Source organism: Schistocerca piceifrons, chromosome X (genome assembly GCF_021461385.2).
Source record: "Schistocerca piceifrons isolate TAMUIC-IGC-003096 chromosome X, iqSchPice1.1, whole genome shotgun sequence".
Lineage (NCBI taxonomy): Eukaryota > Metazoa > Arthropoda > Insecta > Orthoptera > Acrididae > Schistocerca > Schistocerca piceifrons.
Window position 1 is genome coordinate 348,501,963 of NC_060149.1, and position 16,043 is coordinate 348,518,005.

Below are 16,043 nucleotides of genomic sequence, written 5' to 3' on the forward strand. Positions count from 1 at the left end.
TGCACCAAGAATTGGCTATAAAGAAAGGGTGCGTGGAGTGAGTGCCGCGATTGTTCACGGTCTACAAAAGCGCATCTGGCGCAACATTTCGACACAATGTCTGGTGTCTCTTAATTGCTATCTACAAGACTTTTGCACCAATTTGTGGCTGTTGATGAAACCTGGATCCATCATTATACACCAAAGTCAAAACAATGGACAAAGGCTGGTGAAAGTTTACCAAAGAAGGCAAAGACCCATTTTATCACCTGATAATGTGATGGGCACTGTTCTTTGGGATTCCAAAGGAGTGATCCTCATAGATTTCTTGAAGAAAAGGCAGAACCATAAATGGACCATATTACACTTCATTGTTAAGAACATTTGAAACTTGTGTTGGCTGAAAAAGGACCACAGTTGCATGCAAAAAAAAAAAGTGCTTTTTCACCAGAATAATGCACCATCCCACACATCAGTGATAACAATGGCAAAAGTGAGTGAATTGGGCTTGGAATTGGTCCCTCATCCATCCTACTCACAGACTTACCTCCAAATGACTTCTTCCTGTTCCCTAACTGGAAATTTTGACTTGTTGGGAAGAACTTTTCATCAAAGGAGGAAGTGATAGTTGGAGTCAATGAGTTAAGAGTTTGACAGAACCTATTTTTCCATTGATATGAAAGAGCTAGAGGATCACTGGACTGAGTGTATATCCCTGAAAGGAGACTCTGTGGAGAAGTAAGGTGAGTTTGCGAAACAAACATTTTTTCTTGCTTTTTTACCATACTTATCAAACCACTGTCGTGTTTTTACATGGGAAAATAGAGAGAAATTATCAGGATAAATAAGCTGCTTCCACCTTATAAAGTAAAGGCCAATACCATTTTAAAATGTTTGCTAGGTTCTAAAAAAGATGGATACAAATGAGATGATTGACAAATTTTTCAAAACTACAAACAAATGCATATAAAATTATAGTGCTATAAAATATTTTCGCATTAAAGGAGACTATTCACCAAAAAGCAGCAGCACTGAGTCATCGATGCCCCCCCCCCCTTACACACCACACACACACACACACACACACACACACACACACACACACACACACACACCTATACCCTTACATGGGGTTGGCTGGGACAAATGACTGTTCGTCCAGCTGGCACCCTGCGGGGCCATAGGTGTGTGTGTGCACGTATTTTACCCTAGCTCGAAAAAAAGGATTACTCTGAAAGCAAGCAAGCTGTCTTTCTTTTTGTATATGCCTATCGACAACTCAATGCTTTTGCTTTGCCGTGAATAATCTCCTTTAATCCAAAAGCATTAGCTATTTCAGCTTTTTGCTGTGAGCTCTTGCAGTTGATAAATTGAGCACACAAAATGAGAGAAAATGGAGTGGCAAACTTGCACTATTCCAGACTTGCAGCAAGAATTTATCACACTGATGTTATGTCTGTCACAGGACCCTCCAGTTTTGTGCATTTTTATACTTAACTTAGAACTTTATTGTGGCAAGCCCCAACATGAAGTCTGGCAAGCATGATGACATGTGCAAAGATTAGTCTTGTGGTAATCATCGCAGTGCCATGCCACAGTCGTCAACATGCATCGACACACAGACATTAGTGACGTCTGAAAAGATGAATGGGAGAGGCTGAAGAAGCCACGCCCCTTCTCTCAGCACAGCAGCAACCTCACAGGGAGGTCAATATAGAGCTGAGCATGGAAGTACTCTGCCCCAGTCTGTGACCTCGGCTGATGCAGCCAACTTGATTGAGTAGTACTAAAGAGTTATTCAAGTAACAGACAGAACTGTACTTTTGTAAATGTTGAACATTGTATTTCAAGAGAAGAGTTTGTCATTGTATATATCATGGCAGGCTTTAATAGTCAGTGACAGTTTTAAATCATCAACCACTCCTGTGGCAAAGAATTGTATCAAGTTAAGTAAATCTTTTTATTATTTATGTAAAAACTGAACTAATTTTTCGTATGTTGTAATTCCAATGAGCTATCTCCCAGAGCAATCAAAGAAATCACAGTTATGATTGTAGTTTTGTCTGGTCGTAACAAGTCTGATGGACTAAGAAAACAAAAAGAAAGGTCAGGCTAACATTCATAACTGTAGCTAAGCTGTGACTTAAAATCTCTACATCAAAGGCTCGATTTATATAGACATGAAGGGAAATAAGGAAATTCCTCCAGAAATTCAAGCAAATGAAAAAGGTCCGATGTCCCAATAGTTTTAAAGAAACTTTGAATATGGCCTCAGCTTATCACTAGAAAGAACAAAGCTATAATTTTCTTATTCAATAGAAATGAAAACATATCAAGATACTTAAGAAATCAATAGTTATTTTGCACTTCAATGCTTCTAGAGGAGGAACACTACAGTAGACAAGATGGGCTCACCCCTTCCAGAATTATGCAAGAAATGACAGTTTTGTACTGGAATCAATTCAGACATAATTTTTTAAAATTCCACTTCCTGAAAATAATGACAAAAATCACTTTAAAAAGAAATGTGTTCGTCTTTATCTGATGGAAAACCAAGTGGATCAATGGACATTTCTTAAAACACATTCCAAGGATGTAGACGGCATTTTGGTCAAGCAAAATATGGAAACATCAAGGATCAGAAATCAGTAAAACACATAATTTGTAATATGTGTCAGGAATAAAAAAATAAGATCAAAAATATTTCCTGCAGCGCAAAGAAAACATGCAAGAAGCATAATATATCACAGCTAGCATTCTTGATCATCATCATAATCTTTTCTGTTCTCCTGTTTCGCCTCAGTTTCCAAGACCTTTTTTATAACACATTGTTTCTACTTGTATTCTTTTTAGTAGCCACTAAGCACCACTTTCCCGGTGAGGTATCGAGTGTGTATTACAACTCAGAATGCCTTTATATTGTTACCATTGTCTCACACAATTGAGAAACGTTGTTTTTCTTCCTTTAAATATTCGTAAAGAAGAAAAACTTACGTATTTTTTTTCTAAGATATGGAATTCCCAATATAAAATGGAAAACAACTTAATTCACTATGGTGAAAACTTGCAAGGCACCCACTCATGGAAGTTTGAGTTTGCTCACCAAAGGGCTAAACTGCATGTAGGTAAAGCTACTTTATTAACAGCAACTTGATATGTTTGATGACTTAGAGTTATATATACATACATAAAAATAAAAAATAGTGTCACTTATATTGATACAGGCTGTACAGGTATCAGGTAATAAATATAAGATTTTGCATTTCATTTACTTTTTATCACTGCTAATGATAGTGCTACATGAATTTAGTTCTGTGTGCACATTTCTGGAAAGTGCCATACCAGATGTCATCAGTTGGGAGGTCAGTCTGAATTCTTCCCAAAACTAAAGCTATTTCTGGGATTGTTGGAATTCAGTCCTTGGTAGCAAGTACAGAGACTCAGGGTCCATTTAATATGAACTGCCATTATGTCTGAATGTCATCACTGAACAATGAAATTGGGAGATCATACAGTAAAATACTTCAGCAGTCCATGTAGGAAATATTAGGTAGCTTGCGATTGCTCACCTTCCCCCCCCCCCCCCCCCCCCCCCCCCCCCCCCCCCCCCCCCCCCCCCCCCCCCCCCCCCCCCCCCCCCCCCCCACCTCCACACACACACAAATATTAATCTTGTATATGAGAAATAGAAATGGTCTTTATACCCCTGTGGGGCTCTAGTTCTGATTTCTTTTCTGGTCACCGAAATATTCTCACCTGCCTACAGTGTTCGTATTTTCCTGAGAGAGTTTCATGCTCTGTACTTTCAAATACTCTGGACAGATTACAAAAATGCCAGCTGTTACTATTTAAGACTTTTGATGTTTGACAAGAAAATGTATAAAAGGCTATCTCAGTTGAGATGGAATAAAAAATGTGATTGCTAAATACACATTTTTATTTAAAATGTGATCCTGGATAAATTCCATTGTTAGTAATGCATTATTGTGTATTACTACCAATGCTATGTGCACTTCTGTATTGAAAACTTTTATAGCACCGTCCATTTTAGAACTGATATTGGTGCTATGTAGAGTTGCTTTAATTTTGTAGAATGACATTTCCAACACAATAAGTTTCCCAGAAAGAGAACGTTAGTTACTCTGCGACTGTAATAATGGAACAACAGAGCAGATACAGTTTCAAGTTGTCTGTTTTGCCATCCAAGAAAAGTTTGAACTTCGTCATTTTGAAGTGGCTATGGAATGTTGTTTTATAGAGTGAGATTCGCCAAATTCTCGACAAATGCCTCTGTACCAAAGCATGTTCCAGTGCCATTTTAAACTAATTATACTGAAAGTTAAACAGTCGTAGGTGATTAAATGAACTATTTTAAACTGTAACTGTTGTATTCTTAATATTTTTTTGTATTTTTGTATTCCTTCGCTTCTTCTGCTGGAGTATTTGACCCAGTTTATTTATTTAGTTATTTAGTTATTTATTTATTTTTTTGCTTCAGTTGGAAAATTATTTTTTTTTTATTTATTTTTTTGCTTCAGTTGGAAAATTATTTTTAAAGTATTTGCAAATTGTGAATTAGACACAGTATAGTTATTCAATTTAACTATGTTTCTGTGTAATTGCACTGGCTGGTGGTCCTGTCTATTATTTAACTGTATTCCATATAGTTTTAGCTGTGTTGTCTGTGCTGTTAATTTGTCGTGATGTGCACATTTTTTGGACTTTTTTTCTCTCCTTTACAAAAAACCTCTATTTTTCATTTGCAATGTAAATATTTTTCATTATTTTCTAATATCTTCCGGCTTGTTCCCCATTTGATTATACTATTTTCCAGTCTTTCCAGATGAATACTGAGATTGTTCCTTCAACAAAGCCATGGCAGATTCAGTCTCATGTCTTTGTTTAACTGAGCTAGTCTCAATCTCTAAATGTTTTGATTTCAAAATTACATTCAACTTAAGACTGACTACTTAATCCTGTTTTCTCTAGATGATGAAGCAACAAATTACAATAGCTTTAAAAAAAAAAATTATGAAGTCATATGAATTTTGAAGTAAATGCCCATTATTGATGATAAAATCAAAAAACAATAAATGTCTTGTGTATTAATAATGACCTGTTTAGGATCCAAATCCACAATTTGTCATTAGATGTGAAAGGTTTATTGACAGGAATCCAAGTAACTGGGTATACTAATAAGTTATATGAAAATTTTCTACAGCTGTTCGTTGAATGTGTTTGTCATTAATTAGAACAAAATAATGCAAGTATGTCATCTACTCATGAGGTTGATGATAACGTGAGTGACTTGATTCATCAAGACTGATTTGCTGCTTAAATGAAAACAGCTATGTAACCCTCCACAGTAGAGAGGACATTTTCCAAGACAAGTAAAAACATCTGAAAGTATCTCATAGATCATCTCAAAGGACTGAATCACATCCAGCTTTCATTTGCATAATTAAAGGCACTGCACACAATCTGAATGAGGAGGGGGAAGAGTACTGTTTAGTTTGCTTGTTGACTTGATTACACAGTGCCAAAGAAATCTCCCACATAGTACTTTGTTTCTGAGATGAAGAAGCATTTCTGATCTCATCACAGAGAATAGTGAAGGGAAGACACACTCAATTCACACAGCATGACTGAAATTGGATGGTGTCATTAGACATCTAGGTAAACTTTGTGACCTTTTAACGTGAGTACCAGAGCAGAGTGGTACCATTTTGGTCTAAAAGTCTCACTTGCTTGATAAGGATTAGCTCAAACATGTTTGGGGGCAGTTGACGTGAGACTGTATAGGCCGTTAGTTAAGTTTTGAATCCCAAGATGAAAACTATATCGCTTTGAACTGTATACATAACCGATCAACAATTTCCTCTTCACAGTTTTTGAGAGGAGGCAAGGGGATTACGTATTGGATAGAACAAAAATGTATGTTAGGCAAAATACTAACATGTAAAGGAAAACTAGTAGAGGTTTTTTACTTGTATCTGGTCACCTGAAGATGAAGATGTATTTGTTATTCTATATTACTAGAACACATTCATTTTGCAATGGCAGTATCACATCAGTAAACCTTCCAGACAGACATTTATTGCTCATTTTATCCATTAGCTATTGATATCTGAGATAATATCTTTTTGTTACTATTTCTTAAATTAAGTATTTGTATTCATATCTTTTTCTTCGTGTTTGCTTCCACATTTGAAGAGATACGAAAGACTTTATGATCTGTGGCTTTAAATTGCTTTTCCTCCCATTTACCATTCCCTTTGAGTTGAAAAGTCGTGGCATTTCAAAATCTTCTCATTCCTGCTTATTTTCTTTCATTTCTCCTTTTACCTTCTGTCATGTTTCTTATTGTTTTTTCATACACCCCAAACTAATTTCTATTGTTGTTCATCATGATTGATATTTTAATTTGTTTCAGCATTGCAATTATCTGAAGTTACAGGCACAACAACGGTAAATGTTACTGCTGCTGCCTCAGGCTCTGTGACTTCAGTAGTAACGACTGGTCCTGATGGTACACCTCTGGATGAAGGATCACAGCAATCAACTTTATCCAATGCTTCGGCAGGTTTGTCACAGTCATATTCAGTTTTAGTATAAATGCTTCTTCATTCAGATTAATGTATTTTCTTAAGAGCTAATCATGTCCATTAAAAGTATCATACAGACTCCTCCTCCTTTGATTTGTTGTTGTCATAGCTAATTTACAGCCAACAATAAAATACAATAATAGAAGTTCCTGGATGGAACTATACGTTCAGTTAAGGAAAGGCAACCATTCACTTCTTACCGTGACCATGGGAGTGTGCGCTTGGATGTCCACGTGGTTGTGTGTGTGAATGTGTGTACTATTGCTAGAAAAAGAGGTAATGCTCAAAAGCTAGTGTGAATGCTGTTCTCTGTTATGTGTTTTTGTGCTCCACACACTGATCCGCTGTAGGCGAGTGGTTAGCTTTCCAACAAGAAAATACCATTGTTGACACACTATTATCTATATTATCATTATTGCACAGCTCCAGAAAGGAAAAGTGTTAAAATAAGACCCATAAGAGTAAAAAACAAATAACAACTAGGTCTGTTTATTAAAACACAAAAGTTTATTTTCTATACAAATTCCAAGGGCGTGGATTAGTTTCTTACCACTTTTCACTATATCAGATTGGTTGTTTTATAAATATGAAGAAACTGTTAAAGATATAGTAAGTAAATATTTAATGACAACAGGTATTTTTCAATACTAAGCATTTCTGACACTTCTTATCAGAATATAAATGCATGTGAACATCTGAGGAAAAAAAGAAAAAAAACCCTTACATAGCAAAAATCTTACTCTTGTAGAGAAAAAAAAGTTGTAATGCTGTCCTTAACTAATCAATTTATTTCCAGCATCAGGTGAGGATCCGAGCTGCACACCAAAATCTCGTAAGGACGGATCAGTGGTTGGAAACTCTGGAGGCTATCATAGTCATCCCCCCAACACCACAAAGCACAGTGGCATCACCTGGTGCGGCAAGTCTCAATTCAATGCATGAAGAGTATGGTGATGTCAATAGTCCCAGTTGGCCCAGAACGCCTGCCAGCCCTGTGAGTAATGCTTATATATGATGATGGTCATTTTTATTTGTGTGTGTGTGTGTGTGGGGGGGGGGGGGGGGGGGGCACGGATTTCTTATATGGATTTAGATAATTTTTTTCAAGATTTATTTATTTCATCACTGTTTTAGTCATCTGATACATTTGGTTATGCAGTACTGTGCCATTGTACAAAAAGTTCTGAATAATAGCAAATAAATACAATGTCTTGACTGAGCCACTGATAGTTGCATGAATAATTCATCCAGAAAACTGTTGTTATCTGCTTGATTCAACATCCTTTATAGAGATGCTAACTTTCATCTATGTTTACGTGCTTGTAACAGGTTGCAGTGTCCTGCAATGTTATTGATTATTTAACTAACATTAGCTTAAATGGTGAGTTTGAATGTTTTTTTGTAACAAGTTTGTCATGAAATCTATAAGGAATAATATCTTACCCATTTTTGCATTAGCTGTGAGTACTGCTTGCAGGTTTGGGAGTTGGTGGTATGCAACTGTTGTCTACATGCTTTTATGTTTGTTGATTATTTTAAAATATTTTGGAAACAGATTTAGATGTATTTATTATACAAGCTAAGGGTTGTTTTCTTACATCATGTATTTTTAACTAAAATGTTGTAACCATCTTCATTTGTTATCTACAAGTCTATAGGGACTACACAGGAAAAATTTTGTTACATATCTTTTAGTATCTTCTACTGACTGTTCTGAAGCGTCAGTGAGTGCCAAGTGCCAGAATTACTTAACAATCTGAGTCCTCCATGAAGATGCTCTTAAATACTTTTGGTTTTCATTGTTAGCCTGTATAGATCTGCTGTTGAACAGACTTACAGACATCACTTATAATTTTCTTGTTAATTTTGAGTTGTGTGTTGTCACTTGTATCTGCCCTTATTTTTTTTCTTTATGAACTAACAAGAAAAGATTTTCAATTTGTTGCTGCATTTTTCTCAATCAACCTTAAGGTGTACTGGGATAATCCCAAAAGCAAAGTCTCTGAAGCACTGGGGCTTCAGGGAAACTATTTATGTGGCTGGTGGTTGCACTGCTGTGTTTTGTACTTCCCCCCACTTGGAAGCAAGCCCTCATCAGTATGCTTCTCATACTGTGAACCTAAAGAAAACAACTATTTTTAGTTTGTATTGGTCACTATGATGCAAGACAGACAAAAGTTGTGGATAAAGACATTCTCTCCGTTTGATTAAAATAAATAAATATTCTGCCTTGCTTCAAAAATAGCGAGAAGACTGCGTGGAGTGACATAAAATTGGTGATTTCCTGCCACACAAAATACTTCATGCTGATATCATAGATTACAACTATCAGATAGTAGTGAGACGTTATATACTGAAATTTGTGAGACACTTTGTCCATTAACCATGATGGTTAGTCAGAGATAATGATTTTCTTTGTTCTTTATGTATTCAATGCACAAATATAAACTGATGGAAAAAAGTCAGAACACCAAAAAATAATTAATATAGAGTGATGAAATTTCAGGAATACATTTGTCTAGGTAACATATTTAAGGATTAACATTTCAAGATCACATGTTGTGTGAGATAAGCCATTGCAAATGTGAAATGCTGGTACATTAATAAACGGTGGAACTGCCAGGATGTTGAATGTAAGCATGCAAACATGTATGCATTGTGTTGTACTGGTGCCTTTTTCATTTTGTGGGATGGAGTTCCTTGCCTGTTGCACTTGGTCGGTCATACAGGGATGGTTAATGATGATTACGGATGTCGCTAGAGTTGGCATCCAATGATGTCCTCTATGTGCTCAATTGGAGGCAGATCTGGTGTTTGAGCAGGTCAAGGCAACATGTCAACACTCTGTAGGGCATGTTGGATTACAGCAGTGCAGTGTTATCCCGTTGGAAAATGCCCCCTGGAATGCTGTTCATGAATGGCAGCACAACAGGTCAGATCACCAGACTAACATACATATTCACAGTCAAGGTGCATGAGAGTGCTCCTATTGTCGTAAGAAATTACACTCCAGACTGTAACTTCAGGTGTATGTTCAGTGCATGCAGCATGCAGACTGGTTGGTTGCCCCCCTTCGACTGGCGTACTCCTAACCAATACATGGCCATCTCTGGCACTGAGACAGAACCAGCTTTCATCAGAAAACACAACAGACCTCCATCCCTGTCTTCCAATGAGCACACTCTTTGACAGCACTGAAGTCGCAAATGGTAGTGGTTTGGGCCCCAGTGGCAGTGTGTCTAGCTCTGAACTATCCATGAAGTAACCAATTTGTAAAAATTCATTGTGTCACTGTGGTGCCAAATGTGCTCAAATTGCTGCTGCATATGCAGTATGATGTAGCAGCAATCACGTACAGTGGCTACATTCTTGCACAGTCTTTCTCCAATATCGCAGAAGGAAAATCTGGCTCCTCATTGTCCTATTAAACAACCTTGTTGAGACTCAGTGAGGTGTTTGTACACTTTAAAGGCATCCCATAACTGCCCCCACTCCCCACCCTGGTCCAATCTCAAAGATAACTAACACTCATGATCATTACAGTGTGTATTTAAAGAGCAAACCTGATTTGTATCCTCATAGTGGCACTACTAGAGCCACTCTTGTGCAACTGGTGTGTGAAACTTGAATAGACGTCACCTTTCAGACGTACAAACATGCATGCCAACTTTTGTTGTGTGGCACAACTCGTTCTTTCACATAACTGAAATTGTCGAGTTTTAATCACAGTCAGTTTGATGTAACATGGTGAGATAGATATGTCAAAGCAGTTTTTAGTATTCCCATAGGGAATTGGGGTAGATGCAGTATGAACTACACAACTTGACAGTCAACAAATTGTAACTAAGGTTATTGGTGTTAGAATACTGTAACTATTTTGATGTACTTGTAAATTTTGAGTTTTAATGTGTATTGGTTGAACCCACTAATAAGTATGTTATGTGACACAGAAACCAGACAGCCTGTGCAAACTGTATGAGATGGATGAGAACCACGAGCGACGCATGTGGCTTGACAAACTGCTGCAGTTCATGGAGGAGCGTGGAACACCTATCTCAGCATGTCCCACCATCTCCAAGAATCCTCTCGATCTCTATCGGTTGTATGCTTACGTCAAGGAAAGAGGGGGCTTCATGGAGGTATGCAAGGTGCAGTGTTTAGTTCCATGGTAGTTCCATAGACATACTAACTAGATGTACTGTAAATAGATTTTCCTACTAACATATTTTTTAAGAATATTTTGTGATTGGAATTTAATGTGTTTCAATAAATAATAGAGCCATTGTGCAAGTGTTAAGTTTTTTTCTGTGCGTTTGATAAGGAAAGAGAAATAACTGTTGCTTAAAAGAGGGTCAGTCAAAAAGAAATGCTTCTTGTGTGTGTGTGTGTGTGGTGTGTGTGTGTGTGTGTGTGTGTGTCAAAGATTTCAAATGCAACTACATAGATTGGAAAGCACACATTGACAATTAATCTACGACTTTTGAATATAATCTGTCCATTTCCACGGGTTTGGTCCATCTTTTTAACAAGGGCACGTAATGTGGATTGGTAAAATGCACAGTCCCTGCTTCTGAAACCGTTGACACACTGATGTTTTCATGGCCGCCTCATCTTCAAAGTGAATCCCACGAAGAGCTGCTGTTAGTGGCCCGAACAAGTGGAAGCTTAATGGTGCCAGGCCAGGGCTATATGAGTGATGAGGCAAAACTTCCTACCCAGTTTTCACAATCTCTTTAGTGATGTAATGACTGATGTGTGGTCTTGCATTGTCATTCAGAACAACAGCATCCACCATAGCTTATGTTGTGCAAACTCACTGTAGATGTGCTTTAAGCTATTTGAGGGTTCTGACATGGTTGACAGAATTAATTGTGCATCTCTGCTCCAAAAAATCAACAATAATCTTGCCCCCTGCATTCCAGAATACTGTAGCTATAATGTTAGCTGTCAGGCACGAAGTTTTGAACTTTTTCTTCTTCAGTGAGTTCCTTTGATGCTATTCCATTGACTACATCTTTGAGTATGCTTCAGAAAAAATAACCCATGTTTGGTCTCCAATCACAAATTTTCCCAAAACTCCTCTCCCTCCAAACAGAAGGGCTGCAAGAGTTGGCAGGAAATTGTTTTTCTTGGCCTTTTATTCTGCTTGGTTAACCATTCGTCAGGTGCAGTTCTGAGACTCCTGTGTTCAGGCACAATGAGCGTAATAGGCAGAGATTTTGAAATCAGCTATTATTTCATATTTTCAACTTTAGTAACCTAAATGTGGTAGGTGGCTTTCATGGAAAGTGTAGCAACACAGCATATGAAAATGGATGCTGAAAAAACATTTTATTAAACACAGAAGAAACAGAATATAAATGACCGAACTTTTGAATCCACCACTGAACAGTAACAGTTTTCAGCACATAAATTTTATCAAACAATAAATTTATGAAAAAAACTACCATTTTAAGTCACTGTTTTGATGCTGGTGCCTTTCAACTTCTCTCACAATTACCAGAGGAAATACATCGGTGCACAGATAAGCAAAGTTGGCAGACTATATTTTGTGGCAGTTTTTACATTCATAGTTTGACATCCTTCTGCGACCCATTTCTGTAGTGCAGGTGATGCGTCTACGTATACTGGGATGTGGGAGAGGAGGTGATTTGTGTCTTTTTTGTGAATAAATCTTTTGAGTCAGCTTCGCAAGCTGGAGGGGATTCTAATCTTTTTCATACTTCCTTTGTGTAGCTCTCCAAGCACAAGTTGATGTGCCAGAGATTTTAGGTACACTCTTCTCTGCAATTTCTCCAATTGACTTTCAAGGTACATAACCTGGGAGTTGAGACCACCTACATTCAACATTGCGAATAAAAAACGATCACTGGCCAGCACTTTGTGTTTCTGCTCATACAATAAGTAACACACATTTGATATGCACTATCAATGCCACCGTCTGTTGAATTCTAGAAAATGACTATCTCTGGTTTTTTTTCCATCTCTCCAGATTCAGGACCAGTGATATCATCATTGTGAAGCAAATGTACAAGAATCTAATTTTTTGTTATGGCGCAGTGTGTAGGAAACAAAAACCTTCCCATCATTAAAGCCAAACATACTGCTGTATTGTGTTCCCTTTTATGTTAAGAAAATCTGGTGGCAGTTGTCTTCATTTTTTCAGACAGTTCCAACATATGACAGCTTTTTTGTCTTCAAATAGTCAAAAGATGAGAATCTGAATACCAGTTATCAGCAGTGATATTTTGACTAGATCCAAATATGGGCTTAACCATTCTCTTGACAACTCCAGTAGGTTTGTTGCTGACACAGAAAGCACTTCCAGACTGTAGTCCAATTTAGATCTCCATGTTCACTGTGTATATCATTTTAGCATCAAGAAGACCAAAATGTTTTATTCCATATTTGTTAGGTTTTGAGGGTATATACTGCCAAAAAAAGACATAAACCACATAAACCAGGAAGCATTTCATCTGTTGTGATGCTATCCTCAGGACAATAGCTCTTCTGACAATTTTTCATGAACTCTTCGAAAACTTTATGAATAGGAGCTAGCTGCTCAAGTTCTTTTTCTTGGGCTCTGGTAATTCGGGTGTCAAAACGAAGCCAACATATCAGACTGTTAAACTGTTTGATATTCATCACAAGACTTAATTTTTCAGTCTGTCACCTTCAGTCTCCCAAAGTTCCTCCAGACTTTGACCATTCCCTCCGTATGCACCTGCTGGGTACAACGAACCAATAAATGCTCTTAGGTCAATTACATCTGTGGATCTGATGTCTCTCTCACTAGTGAAATGATCCTTGATAGTGTCAGTGTATTGATTTGCACATTTGATAATGGTGGCAAGGATATCATCGGCTAATAAATTATTCCAACACTCAACTGCACTTGTAGCATTTTAAGCATTTCCTATGACTCCAGGGAGGTGAGTGGTGATGATGTAAGATCCCGTTACGATGTCTTTCCTCAGGTGCCTTTTTGGCCCACATGGTCTTCTTATCTCTTCCCAAATAAAAGTTCCTTGTTTTGTTGTCTCTTCTTTCTTCATCTTGAGCAGTATCCTCACCATCTCGCTGCTTTAAGGAATCACCTTCACATTCTTCCATCTCACCTTGTGAATCAATGTCACTTTCATCACCAAGATCCTCAGACAGTATGGAGTCTTCCTCATCACTGTACATCAGCAAATCCTGTATTTCTTCGAGATGACAGGGGTTAGACAATTTGTAATAATTCTGAGCTGTATCTTTGAAGAATCTAGAGTCTAAAAGAGAGAACTTGAGGATAATTATGTACTCAGTCGGAATGTGCCTGAAAGGCCAAGCTTACTGAACTGTATATTTTTACAAGATATTCACAAAATTCACATTACTCATCCATAAAGTGAGCAAAATAACAACTCTTAAAAAGAACCAAAAATACACACCTCCAAAAGCAAAGATGTATTAAAGTGCAATGAGCATGAGAGGCCACTAACGTCACATCTGCTCTCTACAAAGGTCACGCAAAAATTTGTGGAGGGTGTTGTAAACACTGCCTGAAGATAGGAAGGTACTAATGGCAGGCAAATCCCACGCTGACTTATTTGGGAGAGAGGGAACAAAAACATTTCAGTTGTGCCTGTCGGGCCAATTACGCCCGACAGAGTGTTAATATTCTTGATACTCGAGTCGCACAAAGCTTTGAGTATCTCATTTGCCGAAAAAATCATCATCATCACAATGCCATTACTGTGGGAGGTAATGTAACACAAATCATCCACAGTCACCTGGTGATCACCATGAATAATGTCATCGGCTCACTGCATGTTGGGTGGAGTCACCTGCTGCTCTGCTTTTCATGAGCCAGTGGTCTGTCTTCAGTGTTGTTACGCCAACAAACAGTGCTGGTATCCACTGTTCCATCACTTTACACATTTTTCTGTTTTTCATGAATGCCAATGGGCATTTTTACTTCTACATTTCAGGCTTCTATCACAGAACGCTGTTTAATACGAACATAGACTTTGACCACGTTGCAAGCAACTGCAGTACTGGCATCTGTTGATGCAGGAAGTTACCACTGCAGTAGATTAGAGAAGAAGCTTTGTAGAATAGTGCCAAATTCAAATTTTTAAATTAATAAGCATTACTGAAGAAAAAAAGAGGCACTGCTTGTTGACTGATCCTCATAAGATTTTTCCGTATACCGTGAGAGGTGGCTTGCAGGGTGTAAATCTAAGTTTAGATGTGATATGTTATGCGTGTGCTTGATCAGTTACACCATTCTTCAGTACGAGTGTGGGGATGAGGTAACTCTTTCCTCTTAATCTGAAACATCCATTTCCTGTACTTTTATTGTAACCAGTTTTATGATAATTTGCAGTCTAATGTCTGCAATAAAGAAATCCTGTTTTGTATGTAGTGGTTAGCAATAAGATGAAAAATGAGTTTTGACGTATCTGACTTGTTCTGCACCAAAATATTCCCCATGTTGTTCATCGCAGATATTGAAATTTATGAACTCGAAACAAAACAAAACAAAACAATGCCTTACATTTTCTCTCTGTTTTTGTAGTTCATTAATCAGAGTAAGTAATTTGAAGACTGGTTACATTTCGTTAATCTTCAGCTTCACATACTGTGCTGGATAACCATTAGTAAAGAATTAATACAGTTCAGAATGAAGATAAAGAGGAGTGGCTGTTTGTCGTTTTAAGCCCTTCTTCAGTTGCTTCTTAATTGCTGAGCAGTATTTGCTCCTTTTTTTTATCTTGGATATTGAGATAGTAGGATTTTGTGGTCATTTGTGTGTGTGTGTGTGTGTGTGTGTGTGTGTGTGTGTGTGTGTGTGTGTGTGGGTGGGGGGGGGGGGGGTTGTCTGTGTGCAAGCTGTTTTCCATAAACAATAGCAGTTAGTTTTTTACTGTGTGAAATTTGACCAGTGCACAACATCTTTCTATTTCATGTGTGTTCCAATAATAAGTGAAAGTTAATGTTGACCACCTCCTGAATTTTATGAATTACTTTGGAAATTACTTCCATTACTTGGGAAATACAGATTACAAAGGAATAAGGCTCTCACCTAAACCACTGAAGGTGGTGAATTATCTTCAGTTTGAGATTATTGTGTATGTAGTAAATGTTAAAGCTGAACTTTGAAATTTATTAAAAATGAATGTACATTAAACAGTAATGTAGTTAAGATTAGCTGTAAAATTTGATGTCATAAATAGATAGTTGCTAGTGTGTTCTATTATTTGTTAATATCTTTGAGTTCAGATCTGTCAGTAGCATAAAAAATATTTAAATAACAGTTACCTCAAAGGGAAATTTTTAATTGTTAACCTGTAGCATGAGAAAGCTCATTACTTACAATGATTCTTCACTAGCAACCTACCCCTGGTTTGCATGGGTAACACTAAGTATCTATGGTCAGACAACTTGTCTGGCACACTGGTAATGAATTATCTA

At 37.4% G+C, this 16,043-nt stretch overlaps 1 protein-coding gene across 1 annotated transcript in view; it reads left to right on the plus strand.

The window, feature by feature from the left end:
* Positions 1 to 16,043, plus strand: part of LOC124721956 (trithorax group protein osa-like) — a gene marked incomplete in the record, with an annotated part of 116,348 nt that overhangs the window by 50,600 nt on the left and 49,705 nt on the right. Inside the window, 5 exon segments of the mRNA XM_047247121.1 lie at positions 6,413 to 6,562; positions 7,381 to 7,463; positions 7,465 to 7,578; positions 10,102 to 10,126; positions 10,518 to 10,732. Coding sequence (XP_047103077.1) covers positions 6,413 to 6,562; positions 7,381 to 7,463; positions 7,465 to 7,578; positions 10,102 to 10,126; positions 10,518 to 10,732 — 587 coding nt within the window.